The 24,169-nt window shown below is 42.5% G+C and overlaps 4 protein-coding genes across 6 annotated transcripts in view; 1 reads left to right on the top strand and 3 right to left on the bottom strand.

Annotated features, from left to right (window-relative positions):
- The window catches only part of cyfip1 (cytoplasmic FMR1 interacting protein 1), a 30,904-nt gene extending 17,264 nt beyond the window's left edge, over positions 1-13,640 (top strand). The window contains exons 17-31 of the mRNA XM_022751447.1: positions 41-197; positions 1,228-1,324; positions 1,782-1,858; positions 2,629-2,737; positions 2,825-2,944; positions 3,147-3,346; positions 4,416-4,503; positions 8,372-8,515; positions 8,720-8,810; positions 10,587-10,717; positions 10,851-10,923; positions 11,328-11,422; positions 11,548-11,786; positions 11,883-12,030; positions 12,988-13,640. Of these exons, the coding sequence (XP_022607168.1) occupies positions 41-197; positions 1,228-1,324; positions 1,782-1,858; positions 2,629-2,737; positions 2,825-2,944; positions 3,147-3,346; positions 4,416-4,503; positions 8,372-8,515; positions 8,720-8,810; positions 10,587-10,717; positions 10,851-10,923; positions 11,328-11,422; positions 11,548-11,786; positions 11,883-12,030; positions 12,988-13,152 (1,934 nt within the window). The 3' untranslated portion in view covers positions 13,153-13,640. The remainder of the gene's footprint in view (positions 1-40; positions 198-1,227; positions 1,325-1,781; positions 1,859-2,628; positions 2,738-2,824; positions 2,945-3,146; positions 3,347-4,415; positions 4,504-8,371; positions 8,516-8,719; positions 8,811-10,586; positions 10,718-10,850; positions 10,924-11,327; positions 11,423-11,547; positions 11,787-11,882; positions 12,031-12,987) is intronic.
- On the bottom strand, positions 4,864-5,642 carry fndc9 (fibronectin type III domain containing 9). Its single transcript, XM_022751451.1, has one exon. The coding sequence runs from the start codon at positions 5,640-5,642 to the stop codon at positions 5,007-5,009; it is 636 nt and encodes a 211-aa protein (XP_022607172.1). The 3' UTR covers positions 4,864-5,006.
- nipa2 (non imprinted in Prader-Willi/Angelman syndrome 2) lies at positions 13,224-18,245 on the bottom strand. 3 transcript variants are annotated; one of them, XM_022751449.1, is made up of 6 exons: positions 17,683-18,245; positions 17,101-17,331; positions 16,554-16,610; positions 15,989-16,079; positions 15,724-15,884; positions 13,224-14,761 (listed from the first exon to the last, which is right to left on the bottom strand). In XM_022751449.1, exons 2-6 carry the CDS (start codon positions 17,237-17,239, stop codon positions 14,103-14,105), a joined length of 1,107 nt encoding a protein of 368 aa, XP_022607170.1. In that variant the 5' UTR covers positions 17,240-17,331; positions 17,683-18,245; the 3' UTR covers positions 13,224-14,102. The 3 variants fall into 3 exon arrangements, with proteins under 3 accessions (XP_022607170.1, XP_022607171.1, XP_022607169.1); XM_022751450.1 differs by having other exon boundaries at positions 17,994-18,245; XM_022751448.1 differs by lacking the exon at positions 17,683-18,245 and adding an exon at positions 17,441-17,533.
- Positions 18,246-18,326: 81 nt separating this feature from the next.
- On the bottom strand, positions 18,327-22,819 carry nipa1 (non imprinted in Prader-Willi/Angelman syndrome 1). The gene is made up of 5 exons (XM_022751445.1): positions 22,638-22,819; positions 22,451-22,498; positions 22,210-22,300; positions 20,707-20,867; positions 18,327-20,455 (listed from the first exon to the last, which is right to left on the bottom strand). The coding sequence occupies exons 1-5, from the start codon at positions 22,768-22,770 to the stop codon at positions 19,947-19,949; spliced, it is 942 nt and encodes a 313-aa protein (XP_022607166.1). The 5' UTR covers positions 22,771-22,819; the 3' UTR covers positions 18,327-19,946.
- Between the last annotated feature and the right edge of the window lie 1,350 nt (positions 22,820-24,169).

The raw sequence follows: 24,169 nt of genomic DNA, 5'->3' as shown, positions 1-24,169 counted from the left end.
GAGACTTGTTTTATAACAGCCTGTTTTGTCTTCTGTGCAGAGACCTTGCAGCAGTGTTGTGACCTCTCCCAGCTCTGGTTCAGAGAGTTCTTCCTGGAGCTGACTATGGGTCGCAGGATCCAGTTCCCCATCGAGATGTCCATGCCGTGGATCCTCACCGACCACATCCTGGAGACCAAGGAAGCTTCCATGATGGAGTAAAATATGCAATTTTTGTTTCCTGTAACAGCTGTAATTGTGCAGAAACATTCCTTTCCTACTACTTCCAACATATTTCCTCCCATCTTTGCTAAATTTTATTTTATTATCTTCCTACACATCCAACATTTTATCTGTGTATTTTTTTGCACCTTTCTTTAGCATTAGCTTTTTACAATTGTCTAAATCTTGGATATGAAGCATCCCTCTATCAGTGGAAAGACAAGCTGTCCCCGAGTTCTCCAACACACTGTGTCTTTGTCCTTTCCTTACCAAACTTTGTGCTTCGAATTTGTTAAGAGAGAGATCTGGCTGTGTGAGATTATTGGTGGTGTGACTGGCCAGAGGCATTCAGCAACTTCAGCAGTTGTTTCCTCTTATCTTATGTTTTCAAAAAAATACCCGGGGGAAAATCCTAAAAAATGGGATTAGCCATGAATGTCTGTTTTTAAAACTTTGCTGAAGGATTATGCTGATATGAGGCAGGTTTTACATAAGCCATTAAGCACATCATCTGCCATGAACTGTATCTGCTATAATTCTTCATGTGCACACAGAACCGGTAGAAAGTCTGCGTATTAACCATATAGATATTTAATATTGACAGAAAACAAATGGATTACAATTTCTGTCCAAATATTTCTGGAGCTGACTGTATAGTGTATAGAAACAGCGACACGTTTGCAGCACAGTAACCTATGATAATGTGATATATTCAAATTCTAAAACTTCGAATGAAGCTTTACATATCTGACTGAAAATATTTCCCTGAACTTGTGTCTGACATGAGACACCAGAGTGGGATTTAACTCACTCGACAGGTGTAATGTTTGTTTTACCTTCTGCTCGTTTCGTGTCCCGCTCCATTTTCAGCACTAAATGACCCAATGTGGCGTCGCTGTCTCTTTCTATCAGCTTTGCTTCTTTTTAGCGAACAGCCAGACTCAGCCTGCGTTCATGTTGTAATATTTTCTCCACTCTTGAACACTTTGGAATTAAACTTTTTTTTTTTTCTTCAATCCCCTCCAGGTATGTGCTGTATCCCCTGGATTTGTACAACGACAGTGCGCATTACGCCCTGACCAAATTCAAGAAGCAGTTCCTCTATGATGAAATAGAGGCTGAGGTAATAGTCAAAAACATTTGGTGCATAAACCGGATGATTTCATTTTCCATCTTGACAAGTTTAAACTTTGGGATGTGATGAAGCTTCCCCTGCAAAATCTCACCTTTCTAAATGTATATACAATATACATCATGTCAATTTCCATCGTTCAATATTCAGTCGGAAAATATATGAAAAAGACTGTGTGATGACATATGACATCTACTACTGGTCAACTTTTCAAAATCAGCATGAATGACTGTTTTTCTTACCAAGCCTGCACTTGAACACAAGTTTGTTTAATTGATTTACCACGTAAAAAGTGATTTTTAAAATTGTTTTTTGCAAGTGCAACATTTCAAAACTGAAAAAATGTTGTTTTGTGGTGGAGTTCCTCCCCTGTTGAAATTGCTCCTCATAGATTTAAACATTTATTGTCAGAGATACATGTTAATTTGAGCCTGTGTTATTATTTCAGGTGAACTTGTGCTTCGATCAGTTTGTCTACAAGCTGGCTGATCAGATATTTGCCTACTACAAGATCCTAGCAGGAAGGTCAGTGAAATATCTGTATGGACTTGACTGATGGACTGTTTGTCTTTTTTCTTTACCTGCGTTGTAATGTTGTAATTTTCCAACCAGGTGATACTTCTGAAGTTGCCAAGGGGTATTTGGAAGAATTGTGGACTAGCTCAACTAATAAATCAATCATATAGTTGCTTATTTAAGTTTAGGTGGATAATAACCATCTACATAGAACATGGTGGTTTGTTGTGATGCTGAGCAGAAAGCTACCAGCTACAATAGCTGCACAGTGCACACCTACTCTGTAACACTGGTCAGCAAGTGAGCATAGTTATCTAAAGGTTCAGTGGTTAAAACAGTTAGCGAAGAGAGAATACACATTTGAAATGATTAGCTGAAAGGGAGAGATGGAAGAGATGCTGTCGATGAAATGATTGGATAAACGGGTAAATACTTAGCTAAAAGTACTAAATGGTGGAAAGAGTTAGCTAGCTTATTAGCTAGAAGTAATGAATGAATTGTTTAAATTCATAGCATTAGCTTGAAATAATGGAAAAAACAGATGAAAGAATGACCTAAAAATAATGAATAAGGTGTTGAAAGATTTATTTGTATGAAAAAATGATTTATTATATTTTGTTGCTCGGCACTCACTTAAAAATCAGTTGAAATGAACACAATAAACCTTTAGGACATGATGGGTGGTGTTGATGAGCAGGAGCTGATCTCCTCTGACAGGGACGGTTAGTGTTTCTATGAAAACACCTTGTACAGTTAACTTTACTCTTTCAATCCCTCAGTCTTCTCCTTGACAAACGTTTGAGAGCTGACTGCAAGAACCAAGGGGCCAATATTCCCTGGCCTGCCTCCAACCGCTACGAGACTCTGCTGAAGCAGCGCCACGTCCAGGTATGTACCGTCCCAACCATGCATTTTGACCCCCCCCCCCGCAGCCTCCATGTTGTGCCTCCCTTACTAACTGGTTGTGAACCTCAGCTCCTAGGCCGCTCCATTGATCTGAACAGGCTCATCACTCAGAGGGTTTCAGCTGCCCTTTCAAAGTCTCTGGAGCTGGCCATCAATCGCTTTGAGAGTGAAGACCTCACCTCAATCATGGTAAGTCGATTTTTATTGTTGTGAATGAATAACATCATCCTTTTTCTCTCAATGATTATTTTTGTGTTTGCTCCTATTATTTGCTTCTTCTGTGCAGACGTAGGATTTTTATGGTCTGGTTTGTCCTTGAACTGCAGAGAGTGTATGCGCTGTGCAGTGGTGTGCAGTTACACACTGATTTTTCTGTCTTACTTGGTTAAAGGAACTGGAAGGTCTTCTGGATATCAACCGCATGACGCACAAGCTGCTCAGTAAGTTTTTGACTCTGGACAGCCTGGACGCCATGTTCCGCGAGGCCAACCACAACGTGTCGGCCCCCTACGGCCGGATAACGCTGCACGTCTTCTGGGAGCTCAACTACGACTTCTTGCCCAACTACTGCTACAACGGTTCTACCAACAGGTGGGTCACTGCCTGCGTCCTCTCTGGAGTCTGAGTGTAGCGGTGGGAAAACGAAGAAGCTAATTAACTCTGACATTTGATTAAAAGAGATACTTTACATAAATATCCATCAAGCCAGTTAGTTTTCAAAACATGAATTCCTGCCAACATGCTGCTGCACAATCACGATTAATGGTCATGTGGTGGTTACATCCGTCATTAATCACTTCACACACAGGTGGCACACAGTGGCTCTGTCAGCAGTAAATCACCTGCTCTGGGTCAGATCAACACTTCTAAATGAAAATAAACATAACATATGGTAAAGATCAGTGGAAGGTCAGATTGATAAACCCAGATTAAAGTACATAAATGCAAATGCATACGACTGAATCGGTATCTGCGAGGCAGGATTAACATGCTGAACCGTGGTGGAGACCTCCAGAGGCTCCAAAAGACCCAGTTTCAGACCATATTAATAGGTTTCAAGTTTGATTTGGCATTTGCAGCAGTAAGACAGATCCCTTCGCACCTACAGCTTACAACCCTGGTCTTGTAGAGAGACGGAGTGTAAACTTCATATTGTGCTCAGATGAGTATGAACAGTGTGTTTTATCAAATAGCTTCAAACCAACTGACACACATCAAATTTGGTGCGAAGTAAGAACAGAACGGTAGTAATGACAGTACTAATGGTTAGTCTTCTGATTATTTAGTGACTAATTTGAAGGTTTGATGTTTGCATGAACGCCCAAACGCATAAAGACACATTTTGAACTTGTTTGTTGTATGAGATGTGAAACTGGAGTGTTCATGTTTGGTTTATTCAGGTTTTATTTCTTATAACTCGGATGATAAAGCTTCTTCAACAAATCACTGCTTCAAGGTTATCTTCAGGAGGAGTGTGTGTGTGTGTGTGTGTGTGTGTGTGTGTGTGTGTGTGTGTGTGTGTGTGTGTGTGTGTGTGTGTGTGTGTGTGTGTGTGTGTTTGTTTTTTTTCCTTTTAGCCTCCTGCCATCCTTCATTATTCACATAATATCTTGATGTTGGTGATTGTGGAGATTCATGTTCGGATAATCTGTGTGTTCAGGTTCGTGCGCACCATCCTGCCCTTCTCTCAAGAGTTCCAGAGGGACAAGCCACCCAACGCTCAGCCACAGTATCTGTACGGGTCAAAGGTCAGTAGATTGTTCTTTTATCAGCACTCGCAGGGAACAGAAGGAAGATGCTCTAGGATTCCATGAGTGGAGGGTTGTTTTTTATTGATTCCTGGCAGGACTCGACTGACTCCTCTTCAGTCGACATATTGAAGTCAAACATTCACTACATATTAGTTACATACATCCATAGAATATAGCTGGAAATGCAAAATGATGGGAAACAGTGTGTGAAACGTGCAAAATCTAAATGTATTACGAAAACATTGAGATCAAAAAGTCCTTCATGAGAAACATTCAGTGGGACAATAGATATAATATATAATAATACAGACAAGATTAATTAATTAATATGTTTTCAGATCATTTATGTTTTATTTATTCTTTTTTTTTTATTTAAATGGTTCCTTTGAAAACATTTTTGTTTCTCTTAAATCCAAATAGGATTTTATAAGTGGATGAAAATACTCGGTGACAATTCAGTCCAGGCAGAACAATGCTGTGATGACCTCAATCCCGTTGATTCATGCTGGCTCGCTGCCAGACAGCTTAGCGAGCGTCCTCAGCTCATGGTCTTGGGCAATTATGTGGCCAGTGGTCTGCGCTGAGTGGAGGGGGGGCTGCCTGATGGCGGCGTGTTTGGTGCTGTCCTCGCTGCTTCGGGGCGTGTAGAGGCGTCCAGATGTGGACATGTCTTGGAGGGTTGAGTTGGTCACCACTGGGCAGCCGTCTGCGGCCTGGCTTTGGAGGGAGCAGATGGTGTGAAGACATCCCCACAACAGGATGCCGGCGATGACCAGGAGCAAGATGCAGCAGGTCAGCCAGACGCCCATGGCGAGCTCCCAGCCCGCTCTGTCGTGACCTTCGCCGCTCTCGCTCAGAGTGCTGAACACCTGGCACTGCTCCCGCACCGGATTGGCGGCCTGACACGTCACGCACAAGAAGTAGGCGGTCTGGGGGAGGAGGTTGGCCAGGTGTGCGCTGGTCTGAGTGACGGGGATGCGTTCCTCGTGCATGAAGCTCTTGCGCTTGTAGCCCATGAGGAGGCTGTTCCAGTTGGGGTCGTACATGACGCTGTAGAAGGTGTCCAGGCAGCCGGGGTGCGATGGCCAGCTCACCCTGGCTGAGGTGGCAGAGATGTTGTAGACCGCAATCCCCATGAGGAGGCGTTGTAGAGTGGAGTTGATATGAGTGAAGTGTTTCCTCAGTTATTCCGCGCGTCGTCTGCTCACGATGTAAAACCGACCTGGAAAAGAGAGATGACGTTAACACAGAGTAAAATTCAGATGATATGAAGTTATAATTTTGTCGCAGCCATTTCTGATTTCTGTGTTTCTCATACACGGAGCTCCACCACTGACGAGCAGTCATTAACTCACTGTGAAAGTCTGTTGGTCTGGTGTTTGGAGTGATTACAGTGGATTACGACACCTTTTCTGTCGTAATATCAAAAATTATCAGAATCCCGCCTCACCTATAACTACATATACAATCAGCTGCGATAAAACATGTAATTACTTCGGTCCTACACATCCTGCTCACATTACATCGTGTTAAACTGCCCACTCATCCCACACCCACATCATATGAAGCATGAATAGGGGAAAAAAATATATTATAAGAGGGAGGAAGTGCAGCAGTGGGAGGGAGGTGAGCGTATGTACAGACTTTCAGCAAATTACATAATGCAGAATCGTTTGTGATCTGTGCTGTTAGTCACCTGTTACAGGACAGGTGATGATCTGCCAACCTCGAGCAGTTTAAACCCCCCCACCCCCACCCCCACCCCCACCCACTCTCAAGTTTTGAATAGTTTTGACCTTTTGGTTTTAGCTTTGATTTGAGCATTATTTATTATACTTATTGACTCTTTCCTTTCTGGCTTATAGAATACAAAATAAGAGCGTGATCTGGAGCTGAAACAGATGTCAGGTGGAGGCACAATAATCCTTCCAGATGTTACAGTTGCCCAAAAAAGGAAAGGAAACAGAAAGGCAGTTCACATAAAAGCCCAAATTAGATCCTCAGTGTTGGACTATTTTTAATTGACGTGGTATCAAATGCAGTGCAATGTAATTAAGTGTTCATTTAGCCTTCTACATTTTAGAATAATGCAGAGTAGATGGTGGGAACAAGGCACATTCAAATTACATGGTCTACTTAGGTTATTTTTGCTCTTTAGTCTTTTCACACAGATAATCTTAAGAGAATAGTAGGTCAGTTTTGAAATATATAGATTTTTGCAACACATTTGTCTTTATGGCACAGAGCCATGTTAAGTGAAATAAGTGGTTATTCAATCAAAGCATGAAAGGAGGGAAGACTTACCGGGAACACAGTGCCGGCACGTGTTGGACATACCAAACTGTAGAGCCTGAGATGCTGGTTCAGATGATCCTGTTCTCTTGCAGTTCAGTCATATTAGTCATCTGGTCCGCTGTCAAGAGCTGCGACGCCGGGTGCTGCTGTGTATGTTTTCAGTCTCAGGAGTGGACCAGAGATCGGTGCGTCCTTGCCTCTGCTGCTGCCACACTAGTGGGAGTGCTGCTGGATTAGAGCAGCAGCTTCAACTCTCTGCCGACAGGGGAGAGAGGGAGCTGCAAATCTCATGTGCTGGATGTTAGAAAAGGGTCATTACATCTACATTAAATCAAAAATGGTTGTAAATCTGGCTGGTCTCATTTTGTTTTCTCCTCTCGTTTTTTTCCTTGCTAGTTTATCTAGTAAAATAGTAGAAATATTAATCATTAATTCCCCCTTGACCAGCACTTTGGTCCATGCCATGGTATTTTGAAAATCTAGTGGTGGGTTCTTGGGAGTGGAGTGGGGAGAGGAGGTTGAAACGCTCTTCCATCGGTCCATCTGTCCAACTGTTTGTCTCACAACAACTGGTGTCCAGATTGTCATGAAATTTACGTTGGATATTGTTGGTCCCCGGAGGATGATTCCTAATGCTGCCGGTGATCCCCTGACCCGGGTGTTTCTATCCAGCACGTTTCCATATCTACAAAAAAAAACAAAAACAAAACAAAATCTGGTGACAGAGTTTAGTATTTAGCAAATGTTAGCATGCTAACATGCTAAACTAAGAAGTTGAACATTCATAAAATCACCTATAAAACATCAATATGTAAACATGTGTATTTGTAAATATGTGTGTGGGGAGAGTGTTAGCATGCTGACATTAGCATTTAGCTTAAAGCTGGCTGTAACTAAGCACAGCCTCACAGAGCTGCTAGCATGGCTGTAAATGTCTAGTTATTGGTTGTTGGACAATTCTCGTATTTTCAGACGCGCTAGTTGGAAGAATCTTAAAATTGTCAGTTTTTCATTTTTAATACATTTTCAAAAATTTCTAAAATTCAGTTTTTGTTCAGTCATTGTGGGGTAAAGAGTGAAGCTTGATGAGGGGAAAAAAATATTTTTTAAGAATAAGGCTGCAACTAAAATGTGAGAAAAGTGAAAGGGTCTGAATGTACTGCAGTACGTTCTGCACAAATACTTCATGTATTGTGGAGTTTCAGGCACTTTGCAGTTCAAGGGGGTTTGAAGAGGAGTCAGGCTTTAAGTTATATTTTTTTTTTATGTTGTTTAATATACCGAACATAACCTGTTAATGTGCCCTTGGCTGTTAATTTGTTGAAAGTGTTCACTTTGACTCAGTGACTCAGCTCTGCTGTTGACGTTAACACTCACACAGGAGCCCAGTTCACCTTCAGTACCCATTTGTTAATAATAAGGCGTGGCCTTCATAGAAAAAATAATGACTTGTTTCCCATTTATCATTCAAGTGTTCACCCTCACCCCGATGCACTACGATGTTTATTCAAGTGTTGGAGCTCTGAGCTGAACTTTTTCTTGTGGTTTTCTGTCCCTCCTCTGAATGTAGACCTTGAACCTGGCGTACAGCAGCATATTTAGCTCCTACAGAAACTTCCTGGGTCCCCCGCACATCAAGGTCATGTGTCGACTGCTGGGCTACCAGGGCATTGCCGTGGTGATGGAGGAACTGCTGAAGGTTGTCAAAAGCCTGGTGAGTAGAACAGTGAGCAGTAACAGTGCGTGGGGGGGGGCACAGGGGGGGAGGACACTGCGGGGAGGGGTCAATAGAGGTCGTTTTCTTTGTTGGTTGTGAACGTAGTTGATGCCAAATCAACAGCAAAAGGGGAATTTGTGTTGGTTCAGATAGTTTGTGTATTCTTCATCATTTTGACTATACTCTGCTCCTCGTGTTTAGCTCCAGGGAACCATAATGCAGTATGTGAAGACCCTGATGGAGGTGATGCCCAAGATCTGCAGACTTCCCCGCCACGAGTATGGCTCCCCAGGTAGGTGAAAATCTAACCCCCTGCTTATTCTGCACTAATTGAAATTGATTGAATTGAAAAAGGAAAAGAAAAGATTAGGAATCTTTTAAATTTTTTATTGATATACAGACGATTTCATTTCATTTTCATTCTGAATCTATCACTGAATGAACATGAATTTTACTTTCAGTTCTTATAAATGAGTCAATGATGAATAACATTGCCCTGCCTTTGATGGTGACATTTCACCTTCATTTTCGTATCACACTGGAATTTACTATTTAATTAGAATAACTACAGTTTGTGACTGGAAAAATAATTGGTCCAAAAGCTGTCCTGTGGATGCTGGGAGTCAGGAAGTAACAGTTGAAACAGTTGAAAGAACCAAGCTGTGCAGCAACTAACAATGAGCTATTTTAAACACTGTCACTGAAATGAACTCTTGTGAGGACGCCTGCTTCAGCAGATAAGACATCAAATCTACATGAAGTAACAGAACAAATACAATACAAAAGTTTGTACTTGTTCAGTTCTGACTGTCAAGTCTTTTCATAGCTTCTCATCGCAGTGAGGAAATGCAGCAGAACAGAGGGAAGAAGAAATTCATATCTGCCATTAACATGAGTCACGAGTGAGCACTACATGCAAATGAACACGTGCATCATTTGTGTTTGCACTTACATTTACTCATGTAGCAGACGCTTTTATCCAAAGCCACTTACAAAGAGGGACAACACTGAAGCTTCAGTGCAGCAGGAGCTTTGGTGTAGGCACTAAGTAGTAGAAGTTCACAGACAGTAAGAGCCATTTATAAAATGTTTGGGTGTCCCGGTGGCTCACCTGGTCCCAACAGCAGCGGCCCGGGTTCCTGATAGGATTGTTCCACCATCAGGGAACCACAGACCAGAACAGTCTGGACTGAGACGGTCGTGTGTGCAGGGCTGACGATGCCCGACCACGTTCCTTAGAGGAACACAGTGGCTGAAAGACTGAGTTCAAGTGGATGGTGCAGACCCAGAAGTCACCCTGAAGGCAGCATCAGTGACTTGGATTTGATTCAAGTAGACATGAATAGCCAGTGGTGGTCGATGAGCAGCGGAGTGACGTGTGCCCTTTTATGCTGATCGAAGAACCAGATGTGCCGCCACATTCTGCAACATCTGCAAGAGTTTCAGTGTGCGTGAAGGGACTCTCGCCAGAAGGACATTCCACTGGTTCGAGGCGAGAGAGATAACCACGGCCTGAACCGAGAGCAAAGACCAAATGTGTTGCTATTTTTATCCAGTCAGACTATGACAGACGGGGTCATTGTCAATGAGAGAGAGAAGGGGGATGATGAAGATTTTAGCCATTTGAAATAGTAGAAAGGAAATCAATAGGTGGCAGTCAGTGTTAATGTTGTGGCCGATCAGCACAAATCAATGTGTGTAAAACACTGAGAAGTGTAACAATATTTTCAGTCCACTGTGGAATTGCGGCGTCGGTAGAGTAGGCGGTCCTTCAGCGTGGCCCGCGACACATTTGCGTTCACACTGCTGAAAGAGTGTGGACAGCTCTGAATGTGGTCTGAGTGATCGGACCTCAATGCATCATGGGTGCATACTGCACTTACAGCCGTCCACTCTCTATCTGTCAGATCACCTGAGATTCATGTTAGTGGCAGGTGTGTGTGAACGGCGCCTCAGTTCAAATGTCTGGGGGATGAAGCTGCTGCTGTGATGGATGGTTGAAGACTGACTGACTGGTGGATATGTGATAATGTGGGAGGTGAGATAATTAGGACGTATTTCTTTCCAGGTATCCTGGAGTTCTTCCACCACCAGCTGAAGGACATCGTGGAGTACGCTGAGCTCAAGACGGTGTGTTTCCAGAACCTGAGGGAAGTGGGCAACGCCATGCTGTTCTGTCTGCTGAGCGAGCAGAGTCTGGTACGCATCACACCATGATCAGGAAAAAATGTTTCTTTTCTGCTTCTTCAGGATGCAGTGACTTTTGACTTTTGACTTTTGACTTTTGACTTTTGACTTTTGACTTTTGACTTTTATTGTATCGTCCTTCCAGTCACAAGAGGAAGTCTGTGATTTGCTGCATGCGGCACCTTTCCAAAACATTCTTCCCAGAGTCCATGTCAAAGGTAAATACAAGAAAGGATCTACAGTTCAGTTCATTTACAAGTGGAAAAGTCTCTCTGGTGTTTTGAGTTAAAGAATAAAGCCGGTGTTACTGAACTAGTTTGTATGACGCACTCAAAGGCCGAGTGAAGGGGGGGGGGGGGGATTGTTGATTTCAGGAAGTTAAAGAAACTGTCAGACATGGTTCCTCCCTGTGGAGGAGGATCTGAAGCTCTGACAAGCAGCTCTGATCAAGTGATGCTTCATAAATGTCTCAGTTTCTGATCCTCTGTTATGGAGGGAGGAGTAAATGAGTAAATGGTGAATTGGTTTTGGTCTTTTTGGGGGTTTGTTGACTACGAACAAATAAAAACAGGATCACATCACAGGACTCATCTGTTGTGCTTTTCTCGTCCCCCCCGTGCAGAGGGGGAACGTCTGGACGCCAAGATGAAGCGCTTAGAAGCCAAATACACAGCACTGCATATGGTTCCACTGATAGAGCGACTCGGCACCCCACAGGTACGGCCAGTCCAAACAAGGCAGCGCAGGAAGCTGTCATCACACGCCCGAGATGTTTATCTGTTGAATAAAACCGCTCTGTGTGTCGCTGTGACGTGAATCCTCCCGCTTCGCTTCTCTTGCAGCAAATAGCCATCGCTCGCGAGGGCGACCTTCTGACCAAAGAGAGGCTGTGCTGTGGTTTGTCCATGTTCGAAGTCATCCTCACGCGCGTGCGAGGCTTCCTAGATGACCCCATCTGGCGCGGGCCGCTGCCCAGCAACGGTGTGATGCACGTGGACGAGTGTGTGGAGTTCCACCGTCTCTGGAGTGCCATGCAGTTTGTGTACTGCATCCCTGTGGGAGCCCATGAGTTCACAGTAGAGTGAGTGCAGCAGCGCACACATCTGTATCACACCCTTGCAGCACACATGATGTGAAGCGTCTCGTCTGTATCAACGCCTCGTTCCTGTTTTTTCAGGCAGTGCTTTGGAGACGGCCTCCACTGGGCGGGCTGCATGATCATCGCCCTGCTGGGACAGCAGAGACGCTTCGACATCCTCGACTTCAGCTACCACCTCCTGAAGGTGCAGAAACACGACGGCAAAGACGAGGTCATCAAGAGTGTGGTAAGCGTTGGCATCACGTGACAGGCTTCACATACACCAGCACCCAGATAATTGTCACTAGCCTCTTATTTCAGTGACTTCATTTGGTGGACAGCACATTGACACATCATCAGCTTTACTTTAAACTTCTTTAATGAGGATTTCATCTCAGAGATGAACCACAGGTTTTTCTTTTGACTGTAAAGCTGAAAAACCCTCCCTGCTGTGAACATGTGGCTCTGTGCTTCAGTTAACCATCAACCTTCACCCGGCAAAACCTTGTCAAGGGTAACTACAGTAATGTATCCCTGGTTAGTGAAAAACTGCCATTAACCGAACATGAACAGGGTTCACACAGGTCACAGAAAAAAAAGGAGGCCTTGGAAGTTTTGTAAGATAAATATAACGTTGGGAAACGCCCTTGAAAAAAGGAAGTGATTGACTTGGATATTTAAGGAGGAAGATAAAGAAAGATTTCAACATTTCAGAAATACACTGGCCGCCCTCATGTTTGAACGTTACATATGAAGCTATGGAGCCGGGAAATAGCATATATAGCTAATATAATAATAGCATAAAACCCCAACTTCTCATTTTTAAACCTTTTTTTTTTTTGACAGATGAAACTAAACAAGTTACAACATGTTATTTATTGAGTTTTAGACTCGCTGTTAGCAAGATTTTCTTACCTGGAGACAGAGCCCGGCTGTTTCCATTGTTTTTCTAAGCTAAGCTAAGCTAAGCTAAGCTAAACTAAGCTAACAAGCTTTTGGTTTAGCTTCATCTTAAACAGGTAGACATGAGTAGTGTCAATCCTGTCATGTAACTCTCAGCAAGAGAAAATGTGTACTTTACAAACAGTTGAAATGAAGCATCATAGGACACCGACCAACACCTGAGAGATGATCCCCCAAATCTTTACAGAAAGACTGAACAAGTACAAAGATCATTATCTTGTGTCTTCATGTTTTCCTGTAGCCACTGAAGAAAATGGTTGACAGGATCCGCAAGTTCCAAGTCCTCAACAACGAGATCTTTGCCATCCTGAACAAGTACATGAAGTCCGGAGACGGAGAGAACATGCCGGTGGAACACGTCCGATGCTTCCAACCACCGATTCACCAGTCGCTGGCCAGCAGCTGAAAGTCTGCACCAGCATGAAGTTCCAAACACTGCCACCATTACCAGAACATCTAGAATTATTCCTCCTTATATACTTTAGCGAAGGAACGTTAAATGTAAGGAAGTTGGGCCCCATTTTTTTTTTTTTTTTTTTGTCAGAATGATTTTTTTTTTTGTATTCACTTGTGCCTTATCAGAAATGATAGATATTTGCCCTTTTATGGATGAACTATCCTTTGTTTTATACTTGCAGAAAGCTATAGAGGGAAATTAGTTTTATCAGGTAAATATTTAAGGGTTTGCAGTGGTGGATTATTAAGGGTGAGCAGTTACCTATTTTAAGTGGGGGTGAAAGTAAATTTGTATTTTCTATACTGTTGAACATGCATGCTAAACAGTTTAAAAAGGAAATTGAAAAGTAACTCATACTCATGTTAAGCATTTATTCATTGTGCCTTGTGTTTCAAATGTTTTAATCATTTTAATTCAATAAATATGTAACAAATCTGTTGGTTCGTCTCGAGAGCTTTTCATGTAAACACTACAAAAAAAAAAGTTCAGAATGACTCCCAACAAAAACTTTTGTTACCTTCAAGTATCACGAAAACTCAAATCATAGTGAACGTCCTCTTAACCGCAGTCATCGTCAGCAGGACCTCATATAGAAGATATATTAAAACCTTCAGATTTATAGAAAGTAATTCATTACATGAATATGCATGTACATATAACAAAACATTTCCTTTAAAAAACTCATATTTACAGCGCTACAGAGGAATGAAATTAAGTTTTAACTGTAACTGAATATGAGCAGGTCATATTCTGAGTAAAAGTAAGGCAAATTAAAGCATTAAATACAATCCACTGGTCTGTCCAAGTCACTTCTCCCCATACAGCTGATTGTCTTGTTCTTACACAACAATGCCACGATTGGTCAGTCGGGGGCTGGGAAAAAAAAGAAAAAAAGTTCCTTAATGATCCAAGGAGGAAGTCATTGCCCCGTTCCTTCTGGAGATGCTGTCAAAAGGCAAACCCATTTCTCTGTCCTCCATGTCCCCAGTGGACTCGTTATGCAGCAGTTCGTACGTGCTGTGGGAAGCCATGCCATTGGCCGCAGGAAACGCCCGTTCTTCCTTCCTCATGGACACGGCGAGAGTCGCCAAGCTCACGCTGATGTCTTTGAAGGCGTGGAGCAGGAAGATGCCCACGATGATTGTGAGGAAGCCACTGAGGGTGCCGATCACGTCGTCGGTGCCCATGTGCTCCCACTCCTTGAAGAGGATGGCGGAGCAGGTGAGCACAGACGTGGTGAAGAACACGTAATAGATGGGAGTCACCAGGGAGGTGTTGAATATGTCCAGAGCCTTGTTCAAGTAGTTGATCTGTGTGCTCACACAGGCCACCAGACCCAGAAGCAGGAACCATGCCAGCGGGTTCCTCACAACATTCTTCCCAGAGATCGCTTCCTTTATGGCGATGCCAAGTCCTTTGACACAGGACACCGACAGCGCCCCGATTACTGAGCAGATGGTGATGTACACGAGGATGTTGGTCTGACCGTGACGGGGACCCACAACAAATATGAAGATGATGGCCACGATGATGACGAGGGTGGCAAAGATGAAAAACCCTTCGGGGGGAAAAAAACAGAGAGAAAAGGCGTTAAGCGTTAAGTTGGATTAAATATGAATTGAAAGAAATAAAACATGGACAGTCTTTAGTCTTGAATCAAGAAAAGGGGGCGTTGATATGAGTAACAAAGCATATAAAAGCTTTTAAGAACAATTTGTTCTGTACAGAGACGTTTGGAACCAAATTCTGAAAATGTGTCAGTACTTGTTTTTCTACAGTCTAAAGTAGGAAGTTGTAGGTAAGTGGATGTTGTTGGTATTTGATGTGTGATTCTTTCATATATCAACCATTCAAGTGTCCTAGTCTGACATCACACTTGAAGAGAATACGGCGTTGGCACGGTAAACGATAACAACGACACGGCAGCAGGAAGTACAGCTGCAGCAACAAAAACAAACAACAACAAACAAACAAACAAACACAGCAAGTCTTGTGCATGGAAATATTTAGTATTTGAAGCAAATCATCAGGGCGGGTCTGTATGTGCACACGGCGCCAAGAAACACCTTGGACTTATCTAAGCAGCTCAAAGACAGACATCCACATCTGAACACAGAATTCAGGGAGAGAGAGTTTCAGTTGTGAACTTTATATCAACAACATGTCGTCAAGAAGCAACGCTCCCCCCCCCACACACACACACACACACACACAGGCTAAAGTTATCTGGTTTAGGCTAACACTGACAGCTCATAACCAGAGCTGGGTGCTCATGTCAGTAGGCGACAGTCATCACGTCAGTCAAAACACAACACATTTTATTTTGACACCATGACTACTGCTTTAACACTGACTACAAGTATGTGTGTGTGTGTGTGTGTGTGTGTGTGTGTGTGTGTGTGTGTGTGCGTGTGTGGCAGCCTCTCCCTGTTTTCTCTTTCTTTCTGTGGTATTGAATGTGGTGCAGACAATGGTCGCATGTCATTGGTGCCTGTTATCGTGACATCTGTAGTTCTGTACCTGGGTCGACCAGCTTCCTGGCCATGTGGTCGAGGCTGCTGATCTCTTCCTCTTGCGGTGCGTGAATAACCATTGTGGTGGAGCCCAGGATGCTGAGCATGCAGCCGAGCTTCCCATGCAGGTTCAGCCGCTCTGTCAGGAAGTACGACGACAGCACCGCGCTGCAATATGATATTTTCTATCAGTCACAGCGACTCAACTCCAGAAAATCCATTTACAAACACAAGAAAAAAACTGTCCAATTCATGCAGTGGGTTGTCTGTACCTCACAAGCACACTGAGGGCTCCCAGTGGGGTGACCAGAGTCGCAGGAGCGAAGGCATATGCTGCGAAGTTGGCTGCTTCACCAGCCCCCACTGCAAAGGATTAAGGCATCACATTAAATATGAAAAGGATAAATATGTTGTAGATGAAGGCAGATACAGACGTGCTGTCTGAGGTTTACAACAAGGACAAATACAACGATAGTTTGCATGTCTGCACTGGCTTGGTTATTTGCAGGTTAATGGCAGTCTAGGTTAAAACTGGGTTATGATCGGTTGTAAATTTATTTTAGACATCAAGGTTAGTTATAATGGTTTCAACGGCTTGTCAGTGACATATTTCAATAAATAGTGAGGACCTACTACACATGGAAAACACTCATTTAAAAGGTCCAGATTATTACAACAGTTACATGTAACCAAGAAGTCTGAAAAACCTGTTTTGAACCAACTTTAATCCAGTTTTAATTTCGACATCTACACATGATTTCACCTGCGAATCACCACGTCCAGGCTGAACAGGCGTGTATCTGATTACATGTTTAACTGCAGAGAGTCATCACTTACTTGATAATAAACCAGCCCACCATAGCCACTCCTTTAGATATGCATGACCACCCTGGCCTGAAGCGGAAAAAATAAATATTTCAGAACGTGTGATCCTATTCGTTTAAATAAAACTTGCATGTAAGCAAAACTTGAATGATGTAATCCTGACTGCACATCATGCATTTCTGTTGGATTTGAGCTGAAGGACAAGTGAAATAATGAAGTTAATGATTACTAGGTGTTAAGAGTGTCCTGTTGACTCACACACACACACACACACACACACACACACACACACACACACACACACACACACACACACACACACACACACAAACACACACACACACACACCCTTCACAGGTGAGCAGAACCAGGCAAGCCTGAAAAGTAGCATCGTCTGGTATGTTAATTGTCAGTCCCCACTGGTTTGACTCCTCAGTTTGCTTTCTTTGTTGCACAAGTACCAGGGAGTGTCAAAACTCAACTGACAAAGTTGGGCAAACTTGTTTCTGGATCTTAGCGTCGCTGTTATGTGCATTAGACACTCAGAAAAGATCCATACCTGCCCGCATAGACCCCTTCCTCGCCAGCCTCAGAAGACCTTTCTTCTTGAGGATAAAACTGCCTCCGATGAAGATGCTGGAGCTGATGGCCAATCCCAGACCGATGTAAAAGTCATACTTCCCCCTGTCCTGACCCATAGTAAGGCTGGATGTGTTGAAGTGATCTGTCACATTTACGACCAAACAGTGTAGATGCTGACCAAGAGTGCAGTTGTGGCCAGCCCACACACCTGAGAGCAGAGCACATGGGAGATAACAGGGCATTAAACAAGCTGCTGTGAGAAAGTTACAAAAGGTAGGACATTAACACCCATCATCACCGCAGCAGTGAAGACCTACCGTCTCCACAAGCGACAGTACAAACAGAAAAACCATCATTTAATGGGTGGGTCGAATCCATCAGTCACTGCACACCTAAAATTATCTGCTGTCACTATGAGCTGGTCCCATACAATCACACTGAGGTGACTGTTGAGAAGCCAACCGGTTTTCTGGGTGTTGAGCAAAAATCAGCTGCTATGTAAATACTGTTCTTGCAAGACACAGGAATTCAGGAAGTGACACGGAGGTTAAATCCTCACCTGGGCGCGCTAGGTGTAGCTCCTCAACGAGCTAGCCTGAAGTCGCCCTTTCACAGGGTCGGGTCCGATAAGCACCGGGCTAATCTGGGCAACCACTTCGACCGCAGCGGGCACAGCAGCACCGCCGCCTTATGTTCAGATCGTTTTTACAAGTATTTAATTGCTAGCATAGGCTATCCCTCGTTAGCCACGTTAGCTTACGTTAGCGCCCTGAGCTAGCTAGCTGGTTGGTCTCGCGGAGTCAGTTAGCAAGAATCCGAGTGTGAGTTGGTGGTCGGGTTTTTTGAGAAGTCACAGTGAGAGTTAAATACCTGTCCCGACGGCGGCTGGTAACCCCCCCTCCCCCCTCCAACAAGAAGAGAGTGGCAGCAGCTAGAGGTTGGCTAACAGCTAGCCTCGTTTCCTGGCTCGGTGGCTAACCATCGCATACCGCTCTCCGTCTCCACACACTCTGCCAGCGCCGACACCGCTTGACGACTGCCGCACTGCGAGCCTCTTCTTCTGCTTATGACCGGGGATGTGGCCACTGAACTGTGTGCCCTCCGCAGGCTGAAGTCCGGAACCACACAGATAATGTTGCACTCCCAAGTCAAAGTCGACACGTGATTGTATTTTATCACCATATTTTTTTATTGGAGTCTTTACACACCATCAATTATATATAAAAAAATAATAATAATAACAATTGAAAATACTTTTTTAAATATACATAACTAATGATAGGGACTATAGCATCATGGCAACTATTAAACTTACTAGTTTCATGATGTGTGTCTGTTTTATGAAATAAATTGGAGGAAACATTTTATTTTTATTGTTTGTTTTCTAATAGTTTATTTAGATAGTTTTTTTTATAGTTATGTATTTTATAGTTTTATCATTGGAGGAAACAGGAGATTTCAATTCATCATTTATCTATGAATAATTCCATAGAACTGAAATGACCAATTAATCAATTATTTGTTTGACAGAAAATTAATTGATAACTAATATATTATAATGAATGATGATTTTTTTCAAGCAAAAATGTCAAACAATCTCAGATCTCAGCTTTTCCAATGTGAAGATTTTCTTATTTTCCAGTGATAGTGAATGAAATACATAGCAGTTGTGGGCTGTTGATCACATAAAACGACACATCAGACATTCAATCTGTAAACAAAGTGATGAATCAACTGGGCAAATAACTGTCAATAAAAATAGTTGCAGGCTAATCTCCAACATCTATAGAGAGGAATGATGTCGAAGGTATTTACGTCTGTTTCTTGCCCCAGAAACCTGACGGTGCAGATTCAAGGCAATGATTGCATGATGATGGAAAAAGATGTTTTACACGTGATGCTGACATGCAACTAGTTTGATTTAATTTTATCCTTCAAGCAATTCAACCAAACGCTAACCCTAGAGCTTGTAAAGACAGTGACTTGTCAATGCCAGCACAGCAGTTGCAAGTTTACGTTGCACTGCCAAGTCACTAGGCATCACCATTAAAACCATCTCTGACACACACAGTAGCAGAAATGAGAGTGAACATTTTTATGATGTAAATAAATAATTCATAATCTAAACAATGTCTGAATTACACAAACATAACACGTAGCCACACGTTTAATATCACCAGAAAACAATTAGTGGCTGCAGAACAATAGTTTGTATTTGGTATATCAGCTTTACAAATCCATCCATTTGACAAAACACTCCGCCACTGTTGATACTCATCGTCTGTACAACCCCTGCACTAAACAGGCTGCTTCTGAAATTTCACTGAATAATTCACAGGCACACTGAATCAGTCAAAGTGCAGGTGATTCTACGCTGAGACAGTCTGGCCTGGGGAGAAAGGAGCATTTAACAAACCTCTTAAAGACTTGAATTATTTGTAGTTTATCAGTTGTTTGGTAAGCCTCCGTCTAACCGTTTAAAATGAGTAAAAATGCGAAAATTGACAAATGAACTGTTGGTCCCTGGGCCGTGTTTGAGTTTGCCTTTAAAAGCTCACCTGAAGGGCAATAACAAACTTCATGAAGATCAGTTGCATCATAATAATGAAATTAAAACAGGAATGATTATCTAGAAAACAGTTATGCATTTAACAGTCAGTGGTATTTGTAGATTAAACAATAACTGAGAGAGGATTCAAGTGTAATGTTAGGTGGAACTAGTTATGAATACACTGTAGTGTCGGTCATTGAAACTGGAGTTAACAAGGTACAAAACAAGTGTAGACTGTTAATAAGAAATACAATATGGCACAAAAGTCTCAATCAGTCTGTCTTGTCCCGTGCTTCCTTCTTCTTCCAGGTCACCAAAGCCTCCTGGGAAATGCGCAGTAAAACGACCCCGACACACACTGTCGTTAAACCGCAAAGCATGGCGAGGGTGTCGGTCAATGTTAGCGCAGTCCACTCTTTGAAGAGAAGAGCGGAGGCGAGAATCACGGTGGAGGTGAACGTCACGTAGTATATGGCTTCAAACATGTTGGAGCTGAAACACTCCAAGGCCTTATTGATGAAGAAGAACTGTATCAGGATGCTGACGGCCAGCGTCCCCAGCAAGCCCAGGAAGAGAACCAGAGCTCTGCCGCTCGGCGGCCCCTCGCCAAACACGTCTTGGGCTGCCAGGCCGAGTCCTTTGCTGCTCGGGACGGTGAAGCTTCCCAGAAGGGAACAAATGGCGACGTACACCATGATGTTTGATTTACCGTGAGCTGGAGCAATCCGCACGATTAGAGTGACCAGAAGCAGGACCACGAGGAGGGCGTACACCACAAACACTGCAGCATGACAAAGTACATTTTAGTTGTCTTCATTGGTAATGTCATCACAGTGTCTGTTCTTGCCAAGAAAAAGAATTGAAATGAAGAAGTTGATAATAACTGGATTGCACATTGACTAATTGGCACTCCTCACTGGGCTGCTTTCACTCCAAGCAGTACTTCATCCACTTTAATAACACATTTATCAATTACTAGAGTAAATAAAAGGCAAAAAAAAAAAATCAGACAGACTTGAATTTAAACGTCACCTGGGTCTGACAGCCTCTCCTCCAGCTCCAGTCTCGACGTTACAGCCTCCGCTTTAGGGGCATGAATGACGAGCACAACAGAGCCGCAGCAACATAACACACAGCCGAGCTTCCCCAGGATGTTTAGATGCTCCTTCAAGATCCAAGAGGCCAGAACAGCCCTGCATCACACACACACAGCATCTTGTTACACACACACACACACACACACACACACACAGGACAATTCACAGAATCCACTGTATTTTCAACTGCATTTTGTGATGGCTTCAAATCATGATACAAAGATCATTTACTCAACCTGCAGTTTTCACTAGATTAAAAAAAGACTCTTTTAACACCATGTAAAATACAATTTAATACTTTTACTGTAATACCCACCAAAGAGTGACAGAAAACCAGCAGGGATAATTAGATCTACATTTATATAACATTTTTGTCAGTACTTCAAAACTCTATGTAGGAATAATTACAAGCTATTTATAATGAATCATTTAGTGCGACCTGGACTGGAGTCAGTGTCAGAAAATGGATGGATTAACCAATTAAAAAAATATTTAGTTAAATTCATGTTTGTTTTTGCTAAAATCAACACTTGGTTGGTAAGTGGACCTCTATAAAAAAAAAAGAGAAGTGGACAGCCTCCTGTTTGTACAATTGTACACATTTTATAACCAACATTATTGCCTTTTGGAAATTAAATTTAAGATTTTAAGATTTTTTTTAAATTCCTTACTAAGTTCAGTGTTTTTAAAGACTTCAGAATCTGTGTAATATTCAAATATATTATTATTAAATTAAATTTACAGTAAAACAGATCAAAAACTGACCAAAACTTTTGAATTAACTTGAAACAATAAATTGACTAATCAGTTAATCTATCTATCAGAAAGTTATATCAAATATTTTGCTGATCAAGTAATCGTTAGTTATTTTCAAAGCTAAAGTGCAAAGTATTTACTGGTTACAGCCTCTAAAATGTGCAGATTTTATGTTTTTCTTTGTCATATATAATAATAATTAACTATCTTTGAGTTTTGGATTGTTTGTTGGATAAAACGGTATTTTTTTACTTTCTGACAATCTACACAAAATGATGTAAAGCTAATATAACTAACTGATGATGAAAATAATCCCGCACTGCAGCCTTACATGACGTTACACTGCCTGAGGTATCAGTCCTGCCAGCTGTCGGCTAAGACTCTGAGATAAGGACAAATCTCACTGGCATTTTCTCGTTGACACAAAAACATCACCACCATCACCGGAGCTGTTATTACTCACTGAAGTCCAGTGAACTTTGGATGCACGGTGCAGGTAGGGCCTAAGCACACGTGACTTAAGTACAATGAAAATGAGTAAAGCTGCAGTATGTTGCTGTGTAGACACTCTGTCTCTGGTTTGGTCAAACAATATCACAATGTCCAGGTAAATAAGTAAATTAGAATAATAAATTTAAAAAAAAAAGAAAGAAGTAAGAATCCATTTCTGTGTTGGACTTACCCAAATAAAACTCCAAGGGCTCCCAGTGGTGTAACTATCACAGCAGGGGCCACGTTGTACGCCAGGAAGTTCCCAATCTGACCAATAACCACTGATGAAGTTGATTTAACGAAAAAAAAAAAAAGTGTGTCAGAACATTTATCCTTAAACATTGATGGAAAACAGTGAAGTAAGAGACACAGCACCAGACTCAGAATGGGAGTTGTGTGTATTCAGGGTCGGTAGGTGGCGCTATACTCACTGGACATTGTGCCGCTCCACCACACCACATCTCTGAGGTACGACCCTCCTGAAGGAAACACAGTGAACAGTTTAGTTTGTGTGAATCACATGATTTTGTTTCTTTATGGCTTCCCCCGGCTTCTGCCCGTGTTTGTACTGGTAGAGACCAGATTATGTTCGTCTGCTTATCTGCTGTTTCAGTCTACCTCTGTCGCGGGAGCGTAATATTCCCTTTTTCTGAAGCACAAATGTCGACCCATTGATGAAACTTGATATTACAGCTATTAATATTCCGGCAACTGGAGGCGAAATACCACTTGGTTCCGAGTCAAAAGCCATTACTGTGGCCGCTTTGCATTTGGGTTGACTGGACAACACTGTTCACTTTGGTAGGTTGAGTTGCGAGTGAGGTAGTGCGCATGCGCCGACCCCTCCAGCACCCGGCTGCACCGTCCCACCCATGGACATAATGTCTACGGTCCCACCGCCTCTCCTTGTTCCAACAGTGCGAAGAGACGCCTCAGCAGCTGAGATTCAGACACAAGAAACATGTTTTCTTCCATCTCTGAAATTCCACAGTCACAAAAAATGTATTATTATAATAATATTATTATAATAATACTATTACCACTGCTATTACCACTTTATTCTATAGGAGAAATTCAGGATTTATTTCATTTGTTTATCATTTGTGTGCACATAAAACAAAATGTTGTTAGAATAATATTAAATTAAATTATGGGTTTATATGTCGCTGTTGTTGTTTGGGTTCTTCTGCCATTGTTCTCTTGTATGTTTGTGCTTTTATGTCAAAGCACTGTGTAAACGGTTGTTTTTAAAGGTGCTATATAAAGAAAGGAATTATTATTATTAAAGGAATTTACAAAAAAAAAAAATAAACTAAAGGACACACTCAGTGTTACAGCAAATAAGTACCAGCATTAGATGTTAATGATTCTGAGTGCCTGAGGGAAGAAGCAGTTTTTTATTGTATTTGTTGAAGTTTCTGCTCCTGCACCTCCCCCCAGGCTGTAGGGGATGTGATGGGGGTTTCTATTGATTCAAGAAACTCTGCCCAGTCAGGGTGGGGAGAGGGGAGCCAAGATCTTCCCTGTTGTCTTCACTATCCTGGTCAGGTGGTGCTATATGGTCACTTTGCAGTTACAGAACCAGGAAGTTAGAATAACTATCCCTGTAGAAGGTGATGGGGCCTTTAGTCTCCGCACCGGGTGCAGCCGCTGTTAGGGCCTTCTTAATGGTCATGGTCAGGAACTTTATGTGATGACCCTCTCCACTGCGCTGCCATGACATGTAAATCTCCTTGAGGACAAGATTGTGGGTCCTACAACAAACTGTCAGCTGCTCCGCCTCCATCCTGTATACTGGTCCAACATGGTATCATGAGCAAATTTAATGATGCAGTCTGAGTTGGAAGGTGGCAGTGCACTCAAACTGTGTGTAGAACTTATTCAGTTTAGGGAAGGATTGCTTTGGCTGTTATTGGTTGGTGTACCTGGATAGTTTTAATGACAAGTAACATCATCTATGCATTTGCTTTAGTTGCTTATGTATCAAATTACTGCCTCTATATAATCCTGCAGGTCTGTGACATTATTGCATGTTGCAGCATCTTTACAAATGTCCACTGTGTGCAGCCAAAGCAGACTTGCAGAGTGCTGGGATGGTGTCCTGAGGCCACACTGACTTCCAAACTGGTTGTTCTTGTTTCACCCTGGGT

This window comes from Seriola dumerili, unplaced genomic scaffold, assembly GCF_002260705.1.
Source record: "Seriola dumerili isolate Sdu_G_001 unplaced genomic scaffold, Sdu_1.0 BDQW01000155.1, whole genome shotgun sequence".
NCBI lineage: Eukaryota > Metazoa > Chordata > Actinopteri > Carangiformes > Carangidae > Seriola > Seriola dumerili.
This window is presented reverse-complemented; position numbering and strand designations above follow the sequence as displayed.

What these genes read in the sequence shown, in the direction of transcription:
- fndc9 (XM_022751451.1), bottom strand. Translation starts at nt 5,642, where the DNA reads ATGGGGATTGCGGTCTACAACATCTCTGCCACCTCAGCCAGGGTGAGC.
- nipa2 (XM_022751448.1), bottom strand. Translation starts at nt 17,501, where the DNA reads ATGGATTCGACCCACCCATTAAATGATGGTTTTTCTGTTTGTACTGTC. An exon ending in TACTGTCGCTTGTGGAGACG is followed by an intron (nt 17,332 to 17,440) that starts GTAGGTCTTCAC and finishes CTCTGCTCTCAG; the next exon opens with GTGTGTGGGCTGGCCACAAC. An exon ending in GTGGGCTGGTTTATTATCAA is followed by an intron (nt 16,080 to 16,553) that starts GTAAGTGATGAC and finishes AATCCTTTGCAG; the next exon opens with TGGGGGCTGGTGAAGCAGCC.
- nipa1 (XM_022751445.1), bottom strand. Translation starts at nt 22,770, where the DNA reads ATGGCTTTTGACTCGGAACCAAGTGGTATTTCGCCTCCAGTTGCCGGA. An exon ending in GCCCTTGGAGTTTTATTTGG is followed by an intron (nt 20,868 to 22,209) that starts GTAAGTCCAACA and finishes TGTGTGATGCAG; the next exon opens with GGCTGTTCTGGCCTCTTGGA. An exon ending in GGAGAGGCTGTCAGACCCAG is followed by an intron (nt 20,456 to 20,706) that starts GTGACGTTTAAA and finishes GTCATGCTGCAG; the next exon opens with TGTTTGTGGTGTACGCCCTC.